Below are 18,171 nucleotides of genomic sequence, written 5' to 3'. Positions count from 1 at the left end.
TTTTGGAGGGACGAAACCGTTCCTAGGACAAGGAGCAACGCTTTGTGGAAGGGACGAGTGCGTGCATTAGTGACTAGCTCAGTGCCCACTGGTGAACCAGGATTGGGATAGCTGAATCTCTGGGATTGGATCGGCGATGACGCGAAAGCTTCATGACACCTGAGGACCTGTGGAACGTTCCTGGATCGTCAAGGACCGACTCAGGAAACGTGGGAACCTCACACCATCAAGGGACAGGCGTCATGAGCCAGGAATGTAAAGGTAGATCAAATTTCCCTCCCATTACCCCTTGTTTGAGTAGGCTAGATAAACCACGATATTTGCATATGTATGTTGCAGTATAGCATAAATACTTTAGTAGTAGGATAGGCTGCAGGGCAGCTTGTGTCCAGGACTGTTGGAGAGGACAGTGTGCGTGAACGGCAGGACAGTTGAAGAGGTGGTGGCGAAGAGGCCCTTCTGTGAGAGAGTGTGTGACTCCTGTCTAATCTGCCCAGTTGAAGGAGTGGTTGGAGGTCGTGAAAGAAGAGTTGCTGACGATCTCCAGATTTATTATCCTTATTTTCCTTTTCATGTATTGCTTGTGATTGTATGTGTGATCATGTAATTGTGTCAGTAAATTCACACATTTTATCATTGTGTTTAAGTGTGCCTCCATTATAATATTTCTCTATGAGCATACACGAGGGTTATCATAGTACCACCTAGGGAACATCACGTTCTCTATAGAAGTTCTTATCGCCTGGAGAGTGGTAAAGCAGCACAGACTTATATAAAAGTGTACCCTAGGCCATCCGACTAGTATCAGAGCCTGACTGGTGGTAACAGGTAACGTAGTGGCTGGAGAGAGGTAAAGCCACACAGACTTTTATGGGAGAGTACCCTGGGCTGACAGTCCAGTATCAGATCTACGGGAGTAGCAACACTCTGGCAACAAACAGTATAGAATACACCCACTGAACTGCATCGCTGGGGTGCAGATATACTAACCCAGCTGGCGACCTTGTTAAGAAGAAGATAGAGAAGACAGGCAGGAAAGGAGTTCCTGCAACCTTTTTGTCTGGCAGGCAAGACTCAGGGAGGTTATTGTTATAAGGTAAGACTGAGTCTTCCTTCACTTCTCCACGGGTCTAGGTCGGAACTGTTAACAGCAGTTTCCCCGTGGTTGACTGAAGGGCTCCCAGGGTGAATCAGTGGCACCCCCCCCCCCCCCTTTAGTGTTGGGAGCAAAGACCTGCGGTGGTGGGCATTGCAGGTCCTCTCCTGTGGGACCAAGGAGACTCCAGTGAATCCCGGGAGTCGGAGGTTCTGAGTATTCTGCCATCTGAGCCCCTAGCAGCCAAGTGCTATCAAAGCCCCAGCCCACCCCCCGTGACAAGAACTGGCGACCTCGCCAGGATTTGAACCACGGTAGCCAAGAACTGGCAACTTCGCCAAGAAGTGTGGATCAGGCTACAGTGTTGCCATGGTATGGTAATCAAGGTACAGAGTTGCCCAAAATTCAAGACATTGTTTCCAGGGTACTAATGCAGTGTTGCCAGTGAATTCAGTAGTATTGTTACCCAACCAGCTAAGGGACTGAAACGATGAAATTAGTACCTACTAACTTGTCTGTGCTGCCGTGTATGCTCGATGATATAGAGATGGAGGAGGATAAAGTAAAGAAATTTATTAAGACAAGAGATGAGAGAATTTTGGAAGAGTGTACCAAGGACCAGCTCCAGCAAGTGGCAAACCACTTTGGGATCAGGTTGAGGACGACTAAGATAGCGGAGCGAAGGATAGAGATCATGGCACAGCTCACGGCTCGAGAGGAGGCGACGGGAGAGGAGCCATCTCAAGAGGAGCCGTCTCAGGGAGAGAAGCCATCCCAAGAAGAGCCGTCCCAAGGTGAACCGTCCCAACTAGAGCCATCCCAAGTGCCTACCAGTATGGGGAGAACTCACAGTGAACGTGAGAGCAGTGCAAGGTCCAGCTGTAGTAAGAGGAGCCTGCAACTGGAAATAATGAAGATGCAACTGGAAGCCCAGCTGTGACGAGAGGAAAGAGAAGCACAAATGCAGCGAGAGGAGCGTGAGCGAGAAGCTCGGCTGCGGCAAGAAGAAGGAGAGAGACAACTGTGACTGGAGGAGATAAAGGCAAAGAAAGAAGTCGAATCGCGTCGCGTTGATCGTGGGCTGCACAGCGGGATGATCTCAAGGTAAGGGAATGTGACTTACCTACGTTCGAACCTCAAGAAGCTGAGGCGTTCTTCAAACACTTCGAATGGATAGCGACTCTGAAGGAGTGGCCGGAAGATGATTGGGCTGCTCTGGTCCAGGGCAGGTTGACTGATGAGGCCCTGGAAGCCTACAACATGCTGGACTAGAGGAGTGTGCTAGTTACGACGTGATTAAGAATGCGGTGCTCCACTCAATCCGGCTGACTCCGGAGATGTACCAGAAGCGGTTCAGAGAGTGTACGAGAGCGTCGGGGAAGTCTTACGCCGAGATTGCCAGGGATATGGAACAGAAATTCCTACGATGGTTGAAGGCGGAGGAAGCGGAATCGGCAGATGAGATCAAACGACTGATAGTGATGGAGAAGTTTATGTCAGTGCTCCATCCTGAGTTGCGAGTAAGGGTGAGAGAAGCAGGTATTAAGGACCCGAAGGCTGCAGCAGACCGAGCCGACATGCTGGAGGAGGCACTACATCTTAGGAGGGAGGGGCTGCCCAGACACTCGCCTTACCCCAGGTCGGGAGGGAACTTCAGGAGTTCAGGAGGAGCGAGGACAGGTGGGTACTCTCCCAAGAGTAGTGTACCCGATGAAGTAACCCAGTTCAAGAGCTCAAGGGACGCGAGGAGGACGCCCCAAGCTGTGAGCAGTGGACCTAGCTTGGGAGCGAGTGCTGCTGCCTGGGAACCGACGACAGAGAGTCCTAGGAGGACCCAGGGAACCTCTACCATTGGTGCTACCAGGGTGACTGGTAGAGGGTCGCCCAGGAGAGGCGGTCGGTGTTACAACTGTGGGGGACGAGGACACTTTGCAAGGGAGTGCGGTCGCCCCAGGCACGGTGGAAACGTGGCTTTCACGAGGATAGGAAGCGAAGAAGCCAACGATAACTCAGGTGATATGCCGGTGATGAGGGAGACGAAGATTAACCCCTTTGTGTGTGAGGGGACGGTGAAGATAAGAGGAGCTGATCATGTGCCAGCGAGGATTCTGAGGGACACTGGATCCGACTTCACCCTTGTTAGTGAATCCCTCTTCCCAGAGGACTACAGAAGTTCCAGTACAGGGGAAGCCCTGATGAGGACGTTGGGGAAACAAGTGAGGATGCCCCTTCATAAGGTGACTCTTAATTCAGACTATGGTTGTCAGACTCTCGTGGTAGGGGTCTGTGCTTTACTGCCCAGGATGAAAGCTCAGGTGATCCTAGGGAATGACTCCTGTGGGGGATGTGTTCTCCCGAATTTGATTAAGGGTGAGGAGTATATAGAGCCCTATCGACAGAGCAGCAGGACGGGCGCCAGCAGTGGCGAAATGGAAATTGCGAGAGTGGCATTTCCGGTATGTGCGGTGACGTCGGGACGAGGCGTCAAGGAAGATGATGTGAGCGGATTTAGTCATGCCGAAGGGAACATGCCGGGTGACCTGGGGCTCGATCGTTTGTTCCGGGAAGAGGCCAGAGGACAAGCGACAGGTGAGGAAGGGTCGGATAGGAGTGTCCAAGTTACTGTCACCAGTTCTCTAGGTATTGACCACACCCGTCTAAGTGAGCTGCAAAATGAAGAGTTTCCTGAGTTGGTACGGGAGGCGGAAGGAGGTCTCGCCGGACCCGAGTCACCGACTCACTTCTTTATGGTGAAGGGAGTGCTAATGAGGTAGTGGAGACCGGTTAGGGAAGAAGCGGGTGATGATATGCTGAGAGTGAGGCGTCAGGTGGTGGTGCCAGCGCAGTACAGAGGCGCGGTGCTAAAGCTTGCACACTCAGTTGATCCCGTGGGTCACTTAGGAGTAACCAAGACCTTAAGCCGGCTTCGAGAACATTTTTATTGGCCGGGCATGGACGCGGATGTAAGAAGAATCTGCAAGACGTGTTTCCCGTGCCAGAGGGCGGGGAAGAACGTCCCTGCCATCCCGAAATCACCTTTGGTTCCAGTTCCTGCGTTTGGCCAGGCGTTTGAACGGTCAAATAATCGACGTTGTGGGACCACTACCTAGGACAAGAAAGGCAAATAATTACTTATTAACCATCATGTGTGCTTCGACGAGATTTCCAGAGGCGGTCCCAGTGCGGAAGGTGACATCGAGATGCGACATGGGACACCTTCAGTGGTTCTTTGCTTGGGTAGGTGTGCCCAAGGAGATCCAGTCCGACTGTGGAAGTGTTTTCCAGTCGAGGTGGTTTAGGCAGGCTATTGCAAGCTGGGGAATAGCCCAACTACGATCGTCACCTTATAGACCTCAATCGCAGGGAGCGATTGAGAGGTTCCACTCCACTCTGAAGACCATCTTAAGAGTGTATTGTGCAGAACAGGAGCGGAATGGGATGAGGCTGTCTGTCCAGCCCTGTTTGCGATCCGAGATGCTATAGTTGAGTCTCTGGGATTCTCTCCTTTCCAGCTAGTGTTTGGGCAAGAAGTAAGGAGCCCGTTATTGATGCTGAAGGAGCAATTGACGGCGGAGAAGACATTAGTGACAATGGAAGAGTATGTGCAGAAATTCCATGAACGATTGGAAACGGCAAAGGAATTGGCTGCTGATCACTTGAAGACAGCTCAAGAGAAGATGTCGATCTGGTACGACAAAAAGGCTGTCCCAAGGGAGTTCGAGGCAGGAGCCAGAGTGATGATGTTGCTACCTGGGAGAGGTAGAGTGACGGAATCACGCTTTGGTGGTCCATACTCGGTTGTTCGGCGTGTGGGTCCTGTAAGTTATGAGATCAGCAAGCCGAAACGCCCCAACAAGACACAGGTATGTCACATCAACCGTTTAAAGCCATACTTCCCTGAGGAGCAAGAGGGCGCGAGAGTGAAGGGAGCAACACAGTCGCAAAAAGGGAAATTGGCTCTGTGTATGGAGATGAGCCAAGTGTTGCCAGTAGAGGAAAGAGAGTGGGCCCGTGCCGATGGTACGCGCCTGTCTAATACAGAAAGTTTGGTACATCTAGAAGAGAGGCTGCGTCATCTGGATCAAGGGAAAAGGAAAGATCTAGTGACCCTGATAAGAAGGAACAAGTCGCTCTTCACAGATGTGCCACGACGGCACAAGAGTGTGGTGCACGAGGAAGATGTGCGCGGAGAAAAGCCAGTCAAGCAGAGCGCTTATCGGGTGAGTTCTGAGAAGAGGAAGATCATGCGACAGGAGGTGGAATATCTGCTAGCGAATGATCTCGCTGAGCCCAGCAATGGTGAGTGGAGCTCGCCCTGTGTGCTGGTCAAGAAGAGTGACGGATCATATCGTTTTTGCACCGACTATCGCAAAGTGAATTCCATAACCGTGTCGGACTCTCACCCGATGCCCCGAATAAGAGATTGCATCGACCAAGTGGGAAACGCAAGGTTTGTCACCAAGGTCGATCTGTTGAAAGGATATTATCAAATCCCTTTGTCTCCGAGTGCGAGAAAGATCTCAGCGTTTGCTACTCCAGATGGATTGTACCAGTACAAAGTGCTTCCATTTGGTATGAAGAACAGCGGAAGTTGTTTTCAGAGGATGATGAACGAAGTGCTAAGAGGGATGGAAGGCTGCGCCGTGTACATAGATGATATTGTGGTGTACGCCGATAGCTGGAATTAACACATGAATCGACTGACGGAGTTGTTCCAACGATTGGAAGAAGCGAACCTGACAGTTAATCTGGCCAAGAGCGAATTCGGAAAGGCCCGATTAGAATACTTAGGTTTCGTCGTGGGTCAAGGGGAAGTGACTTCAGTAGACCAGAAAGTGATAACAATCAAAGAATATCCGAATCCCAGGACGAGAAAAGAATTGTCGCGATATTTAGGGATGATTGGATACTATAGAGGATTTTGCAAGAACTTCTCGACAGTGGCACACCCTCTGACTGAGTTGCTATCTAAGAACGTTAGATGGAAGTGGAGGGAAGCTTGCCAGGAGTCTTTCGAGAAGACTAAGAATTTGTTGACTGAAGCGCCAGTGCTGATTTCGCCTGACTTTGAGTCAGACTTTATCTTGTACATCGACGCTACCAACGTGGGGATTGGAGCCATGTTAGCTCAACAGAAGGACGGAGTCCACCGTCCAGTGGCATTCTACTCGAAGAAAATCAAAAAGTACCAGAGGGCTTATAGTACAGTGGAAAAGGAAGCCTTAGCCCTGATCCTGGCACTGAAGCATTTCGACGCCTATGTGGGGTGGAGGTACTAGACCGGTGCGAGTGTTCACCGATCATAATCCCTTGACGTTCGTGCACAGGATGAAGAACTCGAACCAGAGGAGAACAAGATGGGCCCTACTGTTACAAGAGTACTGGCTGGAAATCAGGCACATTAAAGGAAGGGAGAATGTGGTAGCAGATGCTCTCTCCCGGATTTACTAACCGATATGACTCTTATTTTTCTTATTTTAAGAGGAGGGGTATGTTACTGTGCCTTCTCCTATTTCTTTCGTTTGCCTGCTTTAAGAGTCATACCAGCTCTCCCTACTGATTCTCTGAGATACAGGGAGTCTGTTGGTATTTGTGGCGACCAGACCGGCTGCCAGATAAGGGAGAAATTTACATTATAAGTTGTAGGTAAGGGGAAGGTGGCGCCCTGATATAAATGAAAGAGTACCCCCTACCTGCAGATCCGCCATTTTGTAGAAAACGCTAGCCGATTGCGGATTGGCCGACTTAGGTCACGGGCGACCAATCAGAGCCCGCCGTGACGTCACCGAGTCCCCTGGGTGGCGCCAACGTCAGAGTTGACCTGACTGTGGAGGTGAGAGGGCGTGCCTCGGTCAGCTCTCAAGGATTTGAGGCTTTACGAGCCTTTCTCATTGGATGAGAGCTAGCCATCGCAGCCCACCATCGTTATTGGAGACCCTGCGCTTCTGGGAAGCAAAAAGGAAGCCAAGTTCATTGAGCGGAGGAGTGCCAAACTTGGAAAATTGGTCAGCGACGACGCTGGGCGGCGCCGCTCGACGCTGAGGATCTGGAAGGTGCGGCGTGCAGGCTTAGTTGTGACCGGGTCACATTCACTGAGGGCTTTGGAGGGACGACACCGTTCCTAGGACAAGGAGCAACGCCTTGTGGAAGGGACGAGTGCGTGCATTAGTGACTAGCTCAGTGCCCACTGGCGAACCAGGATTGGGATAGCTGAATCTCTGGGATTGGATCGGCGATGACGCGAAGGCTTCATGACACCTGAGGACCTGTGGAACGTTCCCGGATCGTCAAAGACCGACTCAGGAAGCGTGGGAATCTCACACCATCAAGGGACAGGCGTCATGAGCCAGGAATGTAAAGGTAGATCAAATTTCCCTCCCATTACCCCTTGTTTGAATAGGCTAGATAGGCCACGATATTTGCTTATGTATGTTGCGGTATAGCTTAAATACTTTAGTAGTAGGATAGGCTGCAGGGCAGCTTGTGTCCAGGACTGTTGGAGAGGACAGTGTGCGTGGATGGCAGGACAGTTGAAGAGGAGGTGGCGAAGAGGCCCTTCTGTGAGAGAGTGTGTGACTCCTGTCTAATCTGCCCAGTTGAAGGAGTGGTTGGAGGTCGTGAAAGAAGAGTTGCTGACGATCTCCAGATTTATTATCCTTATTTTCCTTTTCATGTATTGCTTGTGATTGTATGTGTGAACATGTAATTTGTGTCAGTAAATTCACACATTTTATCTTTGTGTTTAAGTGTGCCTCCATTATAATATTTCTCTATGAGCATACACGAGGGTTATCATAGTGCAACCTAGGGAACATCACGTTCTCTATAGACGTTCTTATCGCCTGGAGAGTGGTAAAGCGGCACAGACATATAAAAGTGTACCCTAGGCCATCCGACTAGTATCAGAGCCTGACTGGTGGCAACAGGTAATGTAATGGCTGGAGAGAGGTAAAGCAACACAGACTTTTATGGGAGAGTACCCTGGGCTGACAGTCCAGTATCAGATCTATTGGAGCAGCAACACTCTGGCAACAAACAGTATAGAATACACCCCCTTAACTGCATCGCTGGGGTGCAGATATACTAACCCAGCTGGCGACCTTGTTAAGAAGAAGATAGGGAAGGCAGGCGGGAAAGGAGTTCCTGCAACCTTTTTGTCTGGCAGGCAAGACTCAGGGAGCTTATTGTTATAAGGTAAGCCTGAGTCTTCCTTCACTTCTCCACGGGTCTAGGCCGGAATTGTTAACAGCATTTTCCCCGTGTTTGACTGAAGGGCTCCCAGGGTGAATCAGTGGCACCCCCCTTTAGTGTTGGGAGCAAAGACCTGCGGTGGTGGGCATTGCAGGTCCTCTCCTGTGGGACCAAGGAGACTCCGGTGAATCCCGGGAGTCGGAGGGGCTGAGTATTCTGCCTTCTGAGCCCCTAGCAGTCGAGTTCTAATAAAGCCCCAGCCCACCCCTTGTGACACCAGAGACATGGCTCACCTTAACAGTGACCAGAGACATGGCTCACCTTAACAGTGACCAGAGACATGACTCACCTTAATAGTGACCAGAGACATGGCTCACCTTAACAGTGACCAGAGACATGGCTTACCTTAACAGTGACCAGAGACATGGCTCACCTTAACAGTGACCAGAGACATGAATCACCTTAACAGTGACCAGAGACATGGCTTACCTTAACTGTGACCAGAGACATGACTCACCTTAATAGTGACCAGAGACATGGCTCACCTTAACAGTGACCAGAGACATGACTCACCTTAACAGTGACCAGAGACATGGCTCACCTTAACAGTGACCAGAGACATGGCTCACCTTAACAGTGACCAGAGACATGGCTCATCTTAACAGTGACCAGAGATATGGCTCACCTTAACAGTGACCAGAGACATGGCTCACCTTAACAGTGACCAGAGACATGACTCACCTTAACAGTGACCAGAGACATGGCTCACCTTAACAGTGACCAGAGACATGGCTCATCTTAACAGTGACCAGAGACATGGCTCACCTTAACAGTGACCAGAGACATGGCTCACCTTAACAGTGACCAGACACATGGCTCACCTTAACAGTGACCAGTGACATGGCTTACCTTAACAGTGACCAGAGACATGACTCACCTTAACAGTGACCAGAGACATGGCTTACCTTAACAGTGACCAGAGACATGGCTCATCTTAACAGTGACCAGAGACATGGCTCACCTTAACAGTGACCAGAGACATGTCTCACCTTAACAGTGACCAGAGACATGGCTCACCTTAACAGTGACCAGAGACATGGCTTACCTTAACAGTGACCAGAGACATGACTCACCTTAACAGTGACCAGAGACATGGCTTACCTTAACAGTGACCAGAGACATGGCTCACCTTAACAGCGAGGAAATTTGGTGTTGGAGTATGTGTGATATACGGGTCGTTGGTGTGCCTGTGAAAGACTTAGTAGAGGAAGGCAATCATGGAAGCTCTTCAGTTCTCTGAAGGTAATGAAACAAGTAATGGTTCTCTAAGGAACGTGTTTCAGTTAGGTAGGCCAAGGAAATCACTATAGTTTGCCATACAAGTGATTTCATCTCTTTATAGTAAAATGAGGAGAAATCAAAGTTTCTTAATTTGTTATAAGTTGTGAGATTACAGTGTAGGAGACCCGTTAATGCAGATGTACTCACCTAGTTGTGCTTGCATGGGTTGAGCTTTGGCTATTTGGTCCCGCCTCTCAACTCTCTATCAACTGATGTACAGGTTCCTGAGCCTACAGGGGTCTATCATATCTACAATTGAAACTTTGTATGGAGTCAGTCTCCACCACCTCACTTCCAAATGTATTCCCTTTTTTAACTACTCTGACACTGAAAAAGTTCTTTCTCATATCTCTGTGGCTCATTTGGGCAGTTAATTTCTACCTGTGTCCCCCTTGTTTTAAATAGCCCGTCTTTATCTACCCTATCAATTCCTTTGAGACTCTTTTATGTGGTGATCATGTTCCCCCAACTCTTCTGTCTTCCAGCGACGTGAGGTTTAATTCCCGTAGTCTCTCCTTGTAGCTCATACCTCGCAGTTTGGGTACTAGTCTGGTGGCAAACCGTTGAACCTTTTCTTTTTTAGTCTCATGCTTGACTAGATATAGACTCCATGCTGGAGCTGCATATTTTTTTTATTTTTATTTTTTTGAGATATATACAAGAGTTGTTACATTCTTGTACAGCCACTAGTATGCGTAGCATTTTGGGCAGGTTCCTGGATACGACTCCCATGAAGAATCGTTTTTACAACCAAGTACCCATTTTACTGTTGAGTTAAACAGAGGCTACAGTTAAGGATTTGCACCCAGATACTCCCCGGCCACGATACGAACCCATGACAAAGCAGGATATTGCAGGATTGGTCTGACATATGTGGTATACAAAGTTCTGAATGATTTCTTACACAAGTTTCTAAAGGCCGTTCTCATGTTGGCCAACCTGGCATATGCTGCTGATTTTATCCTCATGATATTGGCTTTAGGGGATAGGTCTGGTGTGATATCAACCCCCAAGTCTTTCTCTCTCTCTTACTCCTGAAGAATTTCATTTCCCAAATGATACCTTGTATCTGGTCTCCTGCTCCCAACACCTATCTTTATTATATTACATTTCCTTGGGTTAAATTCTAACAACCATTTGTTGGACCATTCCTTCAGTTTGTCCAGGACTTCTTGAAGCCTCAAGCAGTACTCCTCCGTCTTAACACTTCTCATAATTTTGGCATCGTCAGCAAACATTGATGTATCTGTGTCTTTGTCCTCGTGTTCTCGGCCTTTATGATGAGTGTCAGAGTAATGAGGAGAGCGGGAAGCAGCCGAGTGTACATCATCCCTCACAGTGTGGTGAGTAACAGAGGTGTGAGTACCCCGGGTGGTCGGGTTGGATGCCAGGGACGGAGTGGTGTGAGTACTGTCAGGTCCCCAGACCTCATGGCAATGGTCGGCCTTGGTTGATCACCCAGAGATTATGACAAGATGGATGTAAAGCCGTTTTCATGAGCGAGTGGACTTAATGTCTTGGATCTGGAGTGGTTGGAGTCAAGATGCTGGAAGAGTTCTTCAAGGATAGTAAGGGAAGATGGAAGCCCAAGATGCCTAGGTTTCAGTTCAATCTTGTTTAATATTTACTAACCTTAAGATTTAAACAAAAAATCGCTTGTTTCAACTTTGAATATATATGAGATTTTTAACAAGCAGGGTGACCATCTCCACAAATAATGCACTGATGTGGATAGGCCTGGCAAGCTGATCAGAAGCGTCGAGCAACAAGTGGGATAAAGTGTATCTGTATTCCGACAAACATCGTCTCCATGATTGAAGGGTTTCATAAATTACACTCGACGAGGAAGTATCCATGAAGGGGATTTGCCCAATTGTGTCCAAGGATTGAATAACACATAAGGACATCAACCACTATTACGTAATTATATGTATAGTCTCTTCTTTACTTAGATGGTTTGATAAATGACTTGTAATCAGCTTCTGTTGCATAATTACAGATTATTATTACAGGTCGTTACCCATGGGGCTTGATGAGGATATTCCTCGTGTCGTATACGGTGGCTGTCGCATTTTTCTTCACACGGTACTTACAGCAGCAGGTAAGTAGTTATAAACTGACACGTGTAGCTTCCTTTAATTCATTGTTTTACACTATTGCACTTGTTTTATTTTTTATTTAACCAACTGGGGAGCTCGTCATCCCTCCATGAAGTACAGGGCCACATCTTCATTACACACAATTTTCATCTTTGTAACATTTTCACGACCATAACAGACTCTTCCAGTTCTCATATGAAAACAAAATATGTAGATGATGTCATATAGATTACAAAAGCTTCAAAGGAAGGCTATGGAAGAACAACAGAGATGAATCCCCATTTAACCTTTGACTTCCCCTTGATTCAGCTGATAAAGTGTTGTCAGTTATTTGTACTTACAGAAGGTAGATGATGCATTATTTAATTTAAAAGAAAAAATATGAACATTTTGGGAAGTTTTAATTGTAGTTTATAACTGAAACAAAGAAACACTTGCTAAATGACTACAACTACCACCAATGCCATTACCTATACACTATTTGCACAACAACCATCACTACCACCATCATCTTGGTTGATGATTTCAACTTACGGCATCTAAAATGGAAAAAAAATATGGCAAATACAGTCATTCCAGAAAGCATCTTAGGAAGAAGTCTAAATGAACAGTCACACACAAATGACCTCATGCAAATGTATGAGAGTTTTCCTTTAAACAGCAAATAGTAGAACCAACTAGAAAGGAGAACATCGTAGATCTTATTTTCACAAACAATGATGAGCTCATTAGGGTCATAACGATTACCAATACATGTTACTCCTATCACAACCTAATAGAAGTTCAGACAAGCATGACCTGTGCAGCCAGTCTCAATTTCAAGATGAGGAGAATTCAGTATATTCAATTTCAATAACAAACTGATTAATTGGGAACTAATAAACCAGTACAACGCAGAAATATGCTGGGAAGAACAGCTAGATAATGCAACTTTAACTAGTGTGTCGAGAACGTAGGCACAATAGTACAAGATATATGTGGAAATCACATACCATTAAAGAAAAAAAGAGAAAAAGAGGCAAATTGGAACGAGAACGGCATTCCCTCTATATGCGAAGAAAATAAATCACAGAACATCTCAAATGTGCCACTCTATCCCAACAACGACTAGGTGGAGATATGGAAATGCTCGAGCTTAACGTGCAGAGAATCATATAATTCAGGAGAGGCAAATAGTACAAATGGCTATAAGTGCAAAAGAGAGGAATAAAAAAATTCTTGTTCTCAAGTTCAAAATTTAGTATAAAATTTACATATAGCAATGGACCTTGAACAAGTGTGATGGAACGTTTACAAATAACAAAGAAATGAATGAAATACATAGGCTACAGAACGACTCAGACTCCTTGAATTCTACATTCATCAAGACGTGCACAACATCACATCACAGGCTGTTGTGCATCTGTGCATCCTAAGTATCAGGAAGCCTAGATACCGGTGTTATCCCTTACGTACTCAAAACAATGGAGATCGCGCCACATCAAAAAGGAAGTAGTAAATCAGATACGAATAATTATAGACCAATGACCCTAACAACATTTGTCATACAAATCTTTCAAAGAGTGCTAAGAAGTAAGATCACTAATCACATGGACTCGCAATATCTATATAACCCTGGACCACTTGGTTTCAAAACAGGGTGCTCTTGCCTCTCACAATTGCTAGATCACTTTGACATGGCAATAAATGCCACAAGAGGAAAGCACAATGCTGACTTATTATACACAGACTTTGTAAAAAGCTTTTGACAAATGTGACCATGGTGCTATTGCACACAAAAGCATTCAAAAGTAATTACTAGCAAAAAAGGGAAGACGGATCCTTAACTTTCAAACGAAGAGAAATCAGAGTGCAATAGTTAACAAAGTAAAATCAGGATCATCCAGAGGGAAAAGCTCCGTCCCCCCAAGGTACCCTGCTTGCTCCTGTATTTTTTTTCTTCCATTTATCAGACATATGCAAGTAAACAATCTATTGTGCTGTGTCATCCTTTGCATATGGCACTGGGATTTTGATAAGAGTAGACAATATAGAGGACACAGAAAACCTCCAGTCTGATGTTCAGGTCATTCAAAATGCCACAGATAATATGTTTAATGGAGCTCATGTGTTCTGAAAGAAACGAAAATATAAAAACGGAAACTATAAAATCACAGTTAAGGTGCTAGGTGACGATGCACCGAAACTTCCTCAAACACACTAAATTTTTGTTGTGAATAATCTTCATGGTAAATGGTCCAACGTTTTCTAATAGATCAACATCAAACCACGAAAAGAAAAAAGTTATAAAAATTGCAAAAAAAATCACGATTTCAAATTAGTGATAAAAATCTTAAAATGTCAATAATTGTTATTTTATTAGCAGTTGGAGAACATATGTGGGAACCGACCTGTGAGATTTTTATTTATTTAATTTATATGAATTTATATTTACGTTAATTTATATACTTAGATAACAATTTGTATAATGATAAGTGGACTGTATTTCTGCAATAATCTCATAATCTCACAAATCGATCCTCTACACATTAGGGGGGTTTATTAAATTTATATATATGCAGCCAATCAAACTACAGTAATAGACTACATACATTGACGAGGTTCCTTATCTTATTGTACAGCAGGCCTTAGTCCACCAGGTATAACCAGGATGTAGACACCACATTTTCCCTCTTTGAGGTAGCTTCCATCACCCTGGTAACTGATGCACAAAGCATGCTTCCTCGTCTTGACCTGTCAAAAGGGCGCTAGCTGTGAAGCCAGAATCCTAGTATATGACAGGTATATCAGAGAAAACACTGTACAAGGAACCATGAAGACCTGGCTTAATTACCTTTAGTATGAGGTGATCTTATGCTCTAACCGGTTCACCCTATCTAATGACATTAATGGCCATAAATGATAGATAAATGGGTTTCAGTAGAAGCACTTAACTTGAATTTGTTGACAGCGTGTTGATAATGGTACACCTTTGGTTTCCATAACACTTCGTCCAAGTAAAATTAACAGGAGCCGTATTTGCTCCCGTGAGCCTCTGGTCTAAGTCTAACAATGGCTGCCCCTCCTTCCTCACTGACGCTACTGGCCTACATTGTCCAGATGACAGTAAGTGATAGAAGGGTCACATTTACTCTACTTTAATTCTGATAATTAAGTTAATTTATATGAGATGTTTTTATGATGGTAAAGTCCAAAGACTAATGTATTTAAGAATAATTCCCACCATAATAGGTGGTGAATTTATAATAGTGTGTGGTAATGATATTCCGTTTTCTATAGACGGTAATTCCACTACAAGTTACGTTTTCTATGGGTTAACTTGTTTATACAATACAGCAGCAATTATCTGTCTGCTCTATTGCTCTATCTATAAAGCCAACAAACTTTGTAAAATCTCTTTATGTATGTACCTTTGCCTAAATAAAAATTATTATTATTATTATTATTATTATTATTATTATATTATTATTAAATGGTGTCGGATTTTCCGACAACATATCATATATATGCCAGAATGGCATACAATGTTCATGAATCTTTGATAAAATTATTGTTTGAAAGTACAGTATAGTTTACTGTAAAACATTTTTTTCAATGTGGCCATCCAAATATGTGCCAGATTTATAAGTAAAAAAATTATAACTCCAAACGTTATTGCTTTATGACTAAACAAAGTTATAGAGACCTTAGATCTAAGAACTTTGTACATAATATGTATAAATGGTGCGAATCGGTCAGAAACTTAATTTTTTATCAGGTCACAAAGTTAAATTCCTATTTTAGAGATAATTGAAGTTGAAATTATTGACTACCCATATTAAAATATGGGTAGTTCTAATTAATGAATTGTCTTTTATGTTTTAATAAACATTGCTTGGCATTCGTACTCGGTCATGTGAAAGTTGTAGGTCAATTTGTTGAAATGAAGTAAAAAAAAAATAACCCCCCAAAAAACATAATATATGGACTCGTTAGGGATAACTGTAAAACAGACACTGGGCCCCTTAACTATCTAACAGTAGGTTAGACATATATATAAATGAGATTGGGTGGATATAAATAGGAGCTGACTGGTAAGGTCCAATTGACCTTCTGCAGTTACCTTCATTCTTATATTTTTATGTTCATATAACGAAACATATATATTGAAGTGACTTTATTGTCCATATATAAGTGATGAGGCCCTCATATGCTCTTTATTCATCAATACAACCAAAATAGTCAAAGATAATAGAGCATGAACTCTGTAAATAAATCGGCCAAAAATAATGTAGGGAACAACTTCTGCCACCTGTGGCTGATTAACATGTTGACCAATTTCGTTCCAAGTTCACATGCTTAGTGCCAGATTTACATTCTCCAAGATGTAGAAGTCACCATAAAATCCGCATAGAAACAAAGGAGAGAGAGAGGGAAAAAAGAGGTTGTCAGCTTTTCGTACAAAGGAACATAAGAAATATCACCATTGGGCAATGTATTTATATGATAAATAATATAATACAGCATAATAACATACTAACTCATTATTATGTGTGAAATTTGGCCCTCCAGGTGGCACCAGGGACATATCCACTTTGTGGAGCCTCCTTACTACTACTTGTATTCTGTGTGCGTCAAACAGGTGCTTGTATCACTTTATCCCTGACTGCCAGTAAATACGTGTTATCGTTATTATCAGTACCGGTTGCCGCTCGTCGCACTCGCATTTATTTGTTAAAAGTTCGTAAAAAAAATCCATTTCATAACATATTGGGATGAAATTTTCAGGACGCTGATGCCAAATAACGTGAGATTTGTTTAAAAGTTTTCACTATATTTCATATTTAGAAAGGTCTCCTCCGTCACCGGGCCCCTAAAGTCATACTGTAGAAGGAAAAAGCTATGTATAGGATATTTGATTTATCATATCAGTAGGATTTATCTTTAAAGAACCCACTTATCTGTTACAACCGAGAAAAAGGCCTGGCTCGATAACATGAACCTCTCAGACCAGGGCTGCTATACCAATAATGATAATTTTTAATAGTGCACTACTCTAGAGTGAAATCTTGTTGCACACTTACAGGCCCTTTCAAAGCTGGAGATATTGCCGACCTAGAGATTGGCATAGATTCTTTACTGCAGGAATCCACTATAAAACTTCAACATTTTTGGGACCGATTAAAATGTTTATATCTGTATTCTCTAAAGCGCAGGCAAGAGAGAGATATATAATAATTTACACCTGAAAAATATTAGAGGGATTGGTTCCAAGCCTGCACAAGGAAATAACATCACATGAGACCAGGAGGCATGGCATGATGTGCAAAATAGCCCCCATTGAAATGAAGAGGTGCAATAGCTACTCTTAAAAGGAGCTCTATAAACATCAAAGGCCCAAGACTTTTCAACATTCTTTCTTTACACATAAGGGACATAACTGACCGGCCTCTCACGTGACAAAGACAGATCTCGATAAACACCTCCAAAGATTTCTAATCAACCAGATTGTGTTTCATATGCATTCAACAGCCTGATTAACCAGAACCCCAACCAGGAGGCTTGGTCAGAAACTGGGCTATGGGGACGTTAATCCTCAGAATCACCCCCAAGGTAGCCACCACTACGACCACCTCTACCATCAGAACTACTACCACCACCACTACTAATACAACAACTACCACAACTACAACTACCCCACTACTATAACACCACATCTACCCCTACCACTATAACCACCACCACCACCGCTGCAATCACCGTAGCTGCCTGCCACTGCCACCACCACATAACAACAGCTATTTACAATTTATTCACAATACAATAAATTTAATAACACTGAGACTTGGAATACTCTCTAGTTTTCTCTTGAAGATGTTCATGTTTTTTCTGGCAATATTTCTTATACTCGCTAGGAGGAAGTTGACCAACCATGGACCTCTGATGTTTATACAGCGTTCTCTGATTGTGCCTGTGGTGCCCATGCTCTTCACTGGTTCTATTCTGCATTTTCTTACATATCGTTCGTTCCAGTATGATGTTATTTTACCGTGTAGATTTGGGACCTCGCTCTCCAGTATTTTCCATGTGTATGTTATTTGATATCTCTCTCGTCTCCTTTCTAATGACTACATTTGGAGAGCTTTGAGACGATCTCAATAATTTAGGTGCTCTATTGCATCAATGTTCTCTGTACTCCTTTATATTTCAGCAATCTCTCCTGATCTGAAGGGAGAAGTGAGTACTGAGCAGTACTCAAGATGGGACAGCACAAGTGATTTGAAGAGTACAACCATTGTGATAGAATATCTAGATTTGAAAGTTCTCGTAATCCATCCTATCTTTTTCTGGCTGATGCAATATTTGGTTGGTTATGCTCTCTAAACGTAAGGTCGTCAGACATCATTGTTCCAAAATCCTTTACATGCTGTTTTCCTACTATGGGTAGATGTGATTGTATTTTGT

At 44.4% G+C, this 18,171-nt stretch overlaps 1 protein-coding gene across 1 annotated transcript; it reads left to right on the top strand.

The window, feature by feature from the left end:
* Positions 1–1,586: 1,586 nt before the first annotated feature.
* Positions 1,587–2,036, top strand: LOC138366989 (putative mediator of RNA polymerase II transcription subunit 9). Its single transcript, XM_069328395.1, has one exon. It carries the CDS (start codon positions 1,587–1,589, stop codon positions 2,034–2,036), a length of 450 nt encoding a protein of 149 aa, XP_069184496.1.
* Positions 2,037–18,171: the final 16,135 nt, after the last annotated feature.

Source organism: Procambarus clarkii, chromosome 21 (genome assembly GCF_040958095.1).
Source record: "Procambarus clarkii isolate CNS0578487 chromosome 21, FALCON_Pclarkii_2.0, whole genome shotgun sequence".
Taxonomy (NCBI): Eukaryota; Metazoa; Arthropoda; class Malacostraca; order Decapoda; family Cambaridae; genus Procambarus; species Procambarus clarkii.
This window is presented reverse-complemented; position numbering and strand designations above follow the sequence as displayed.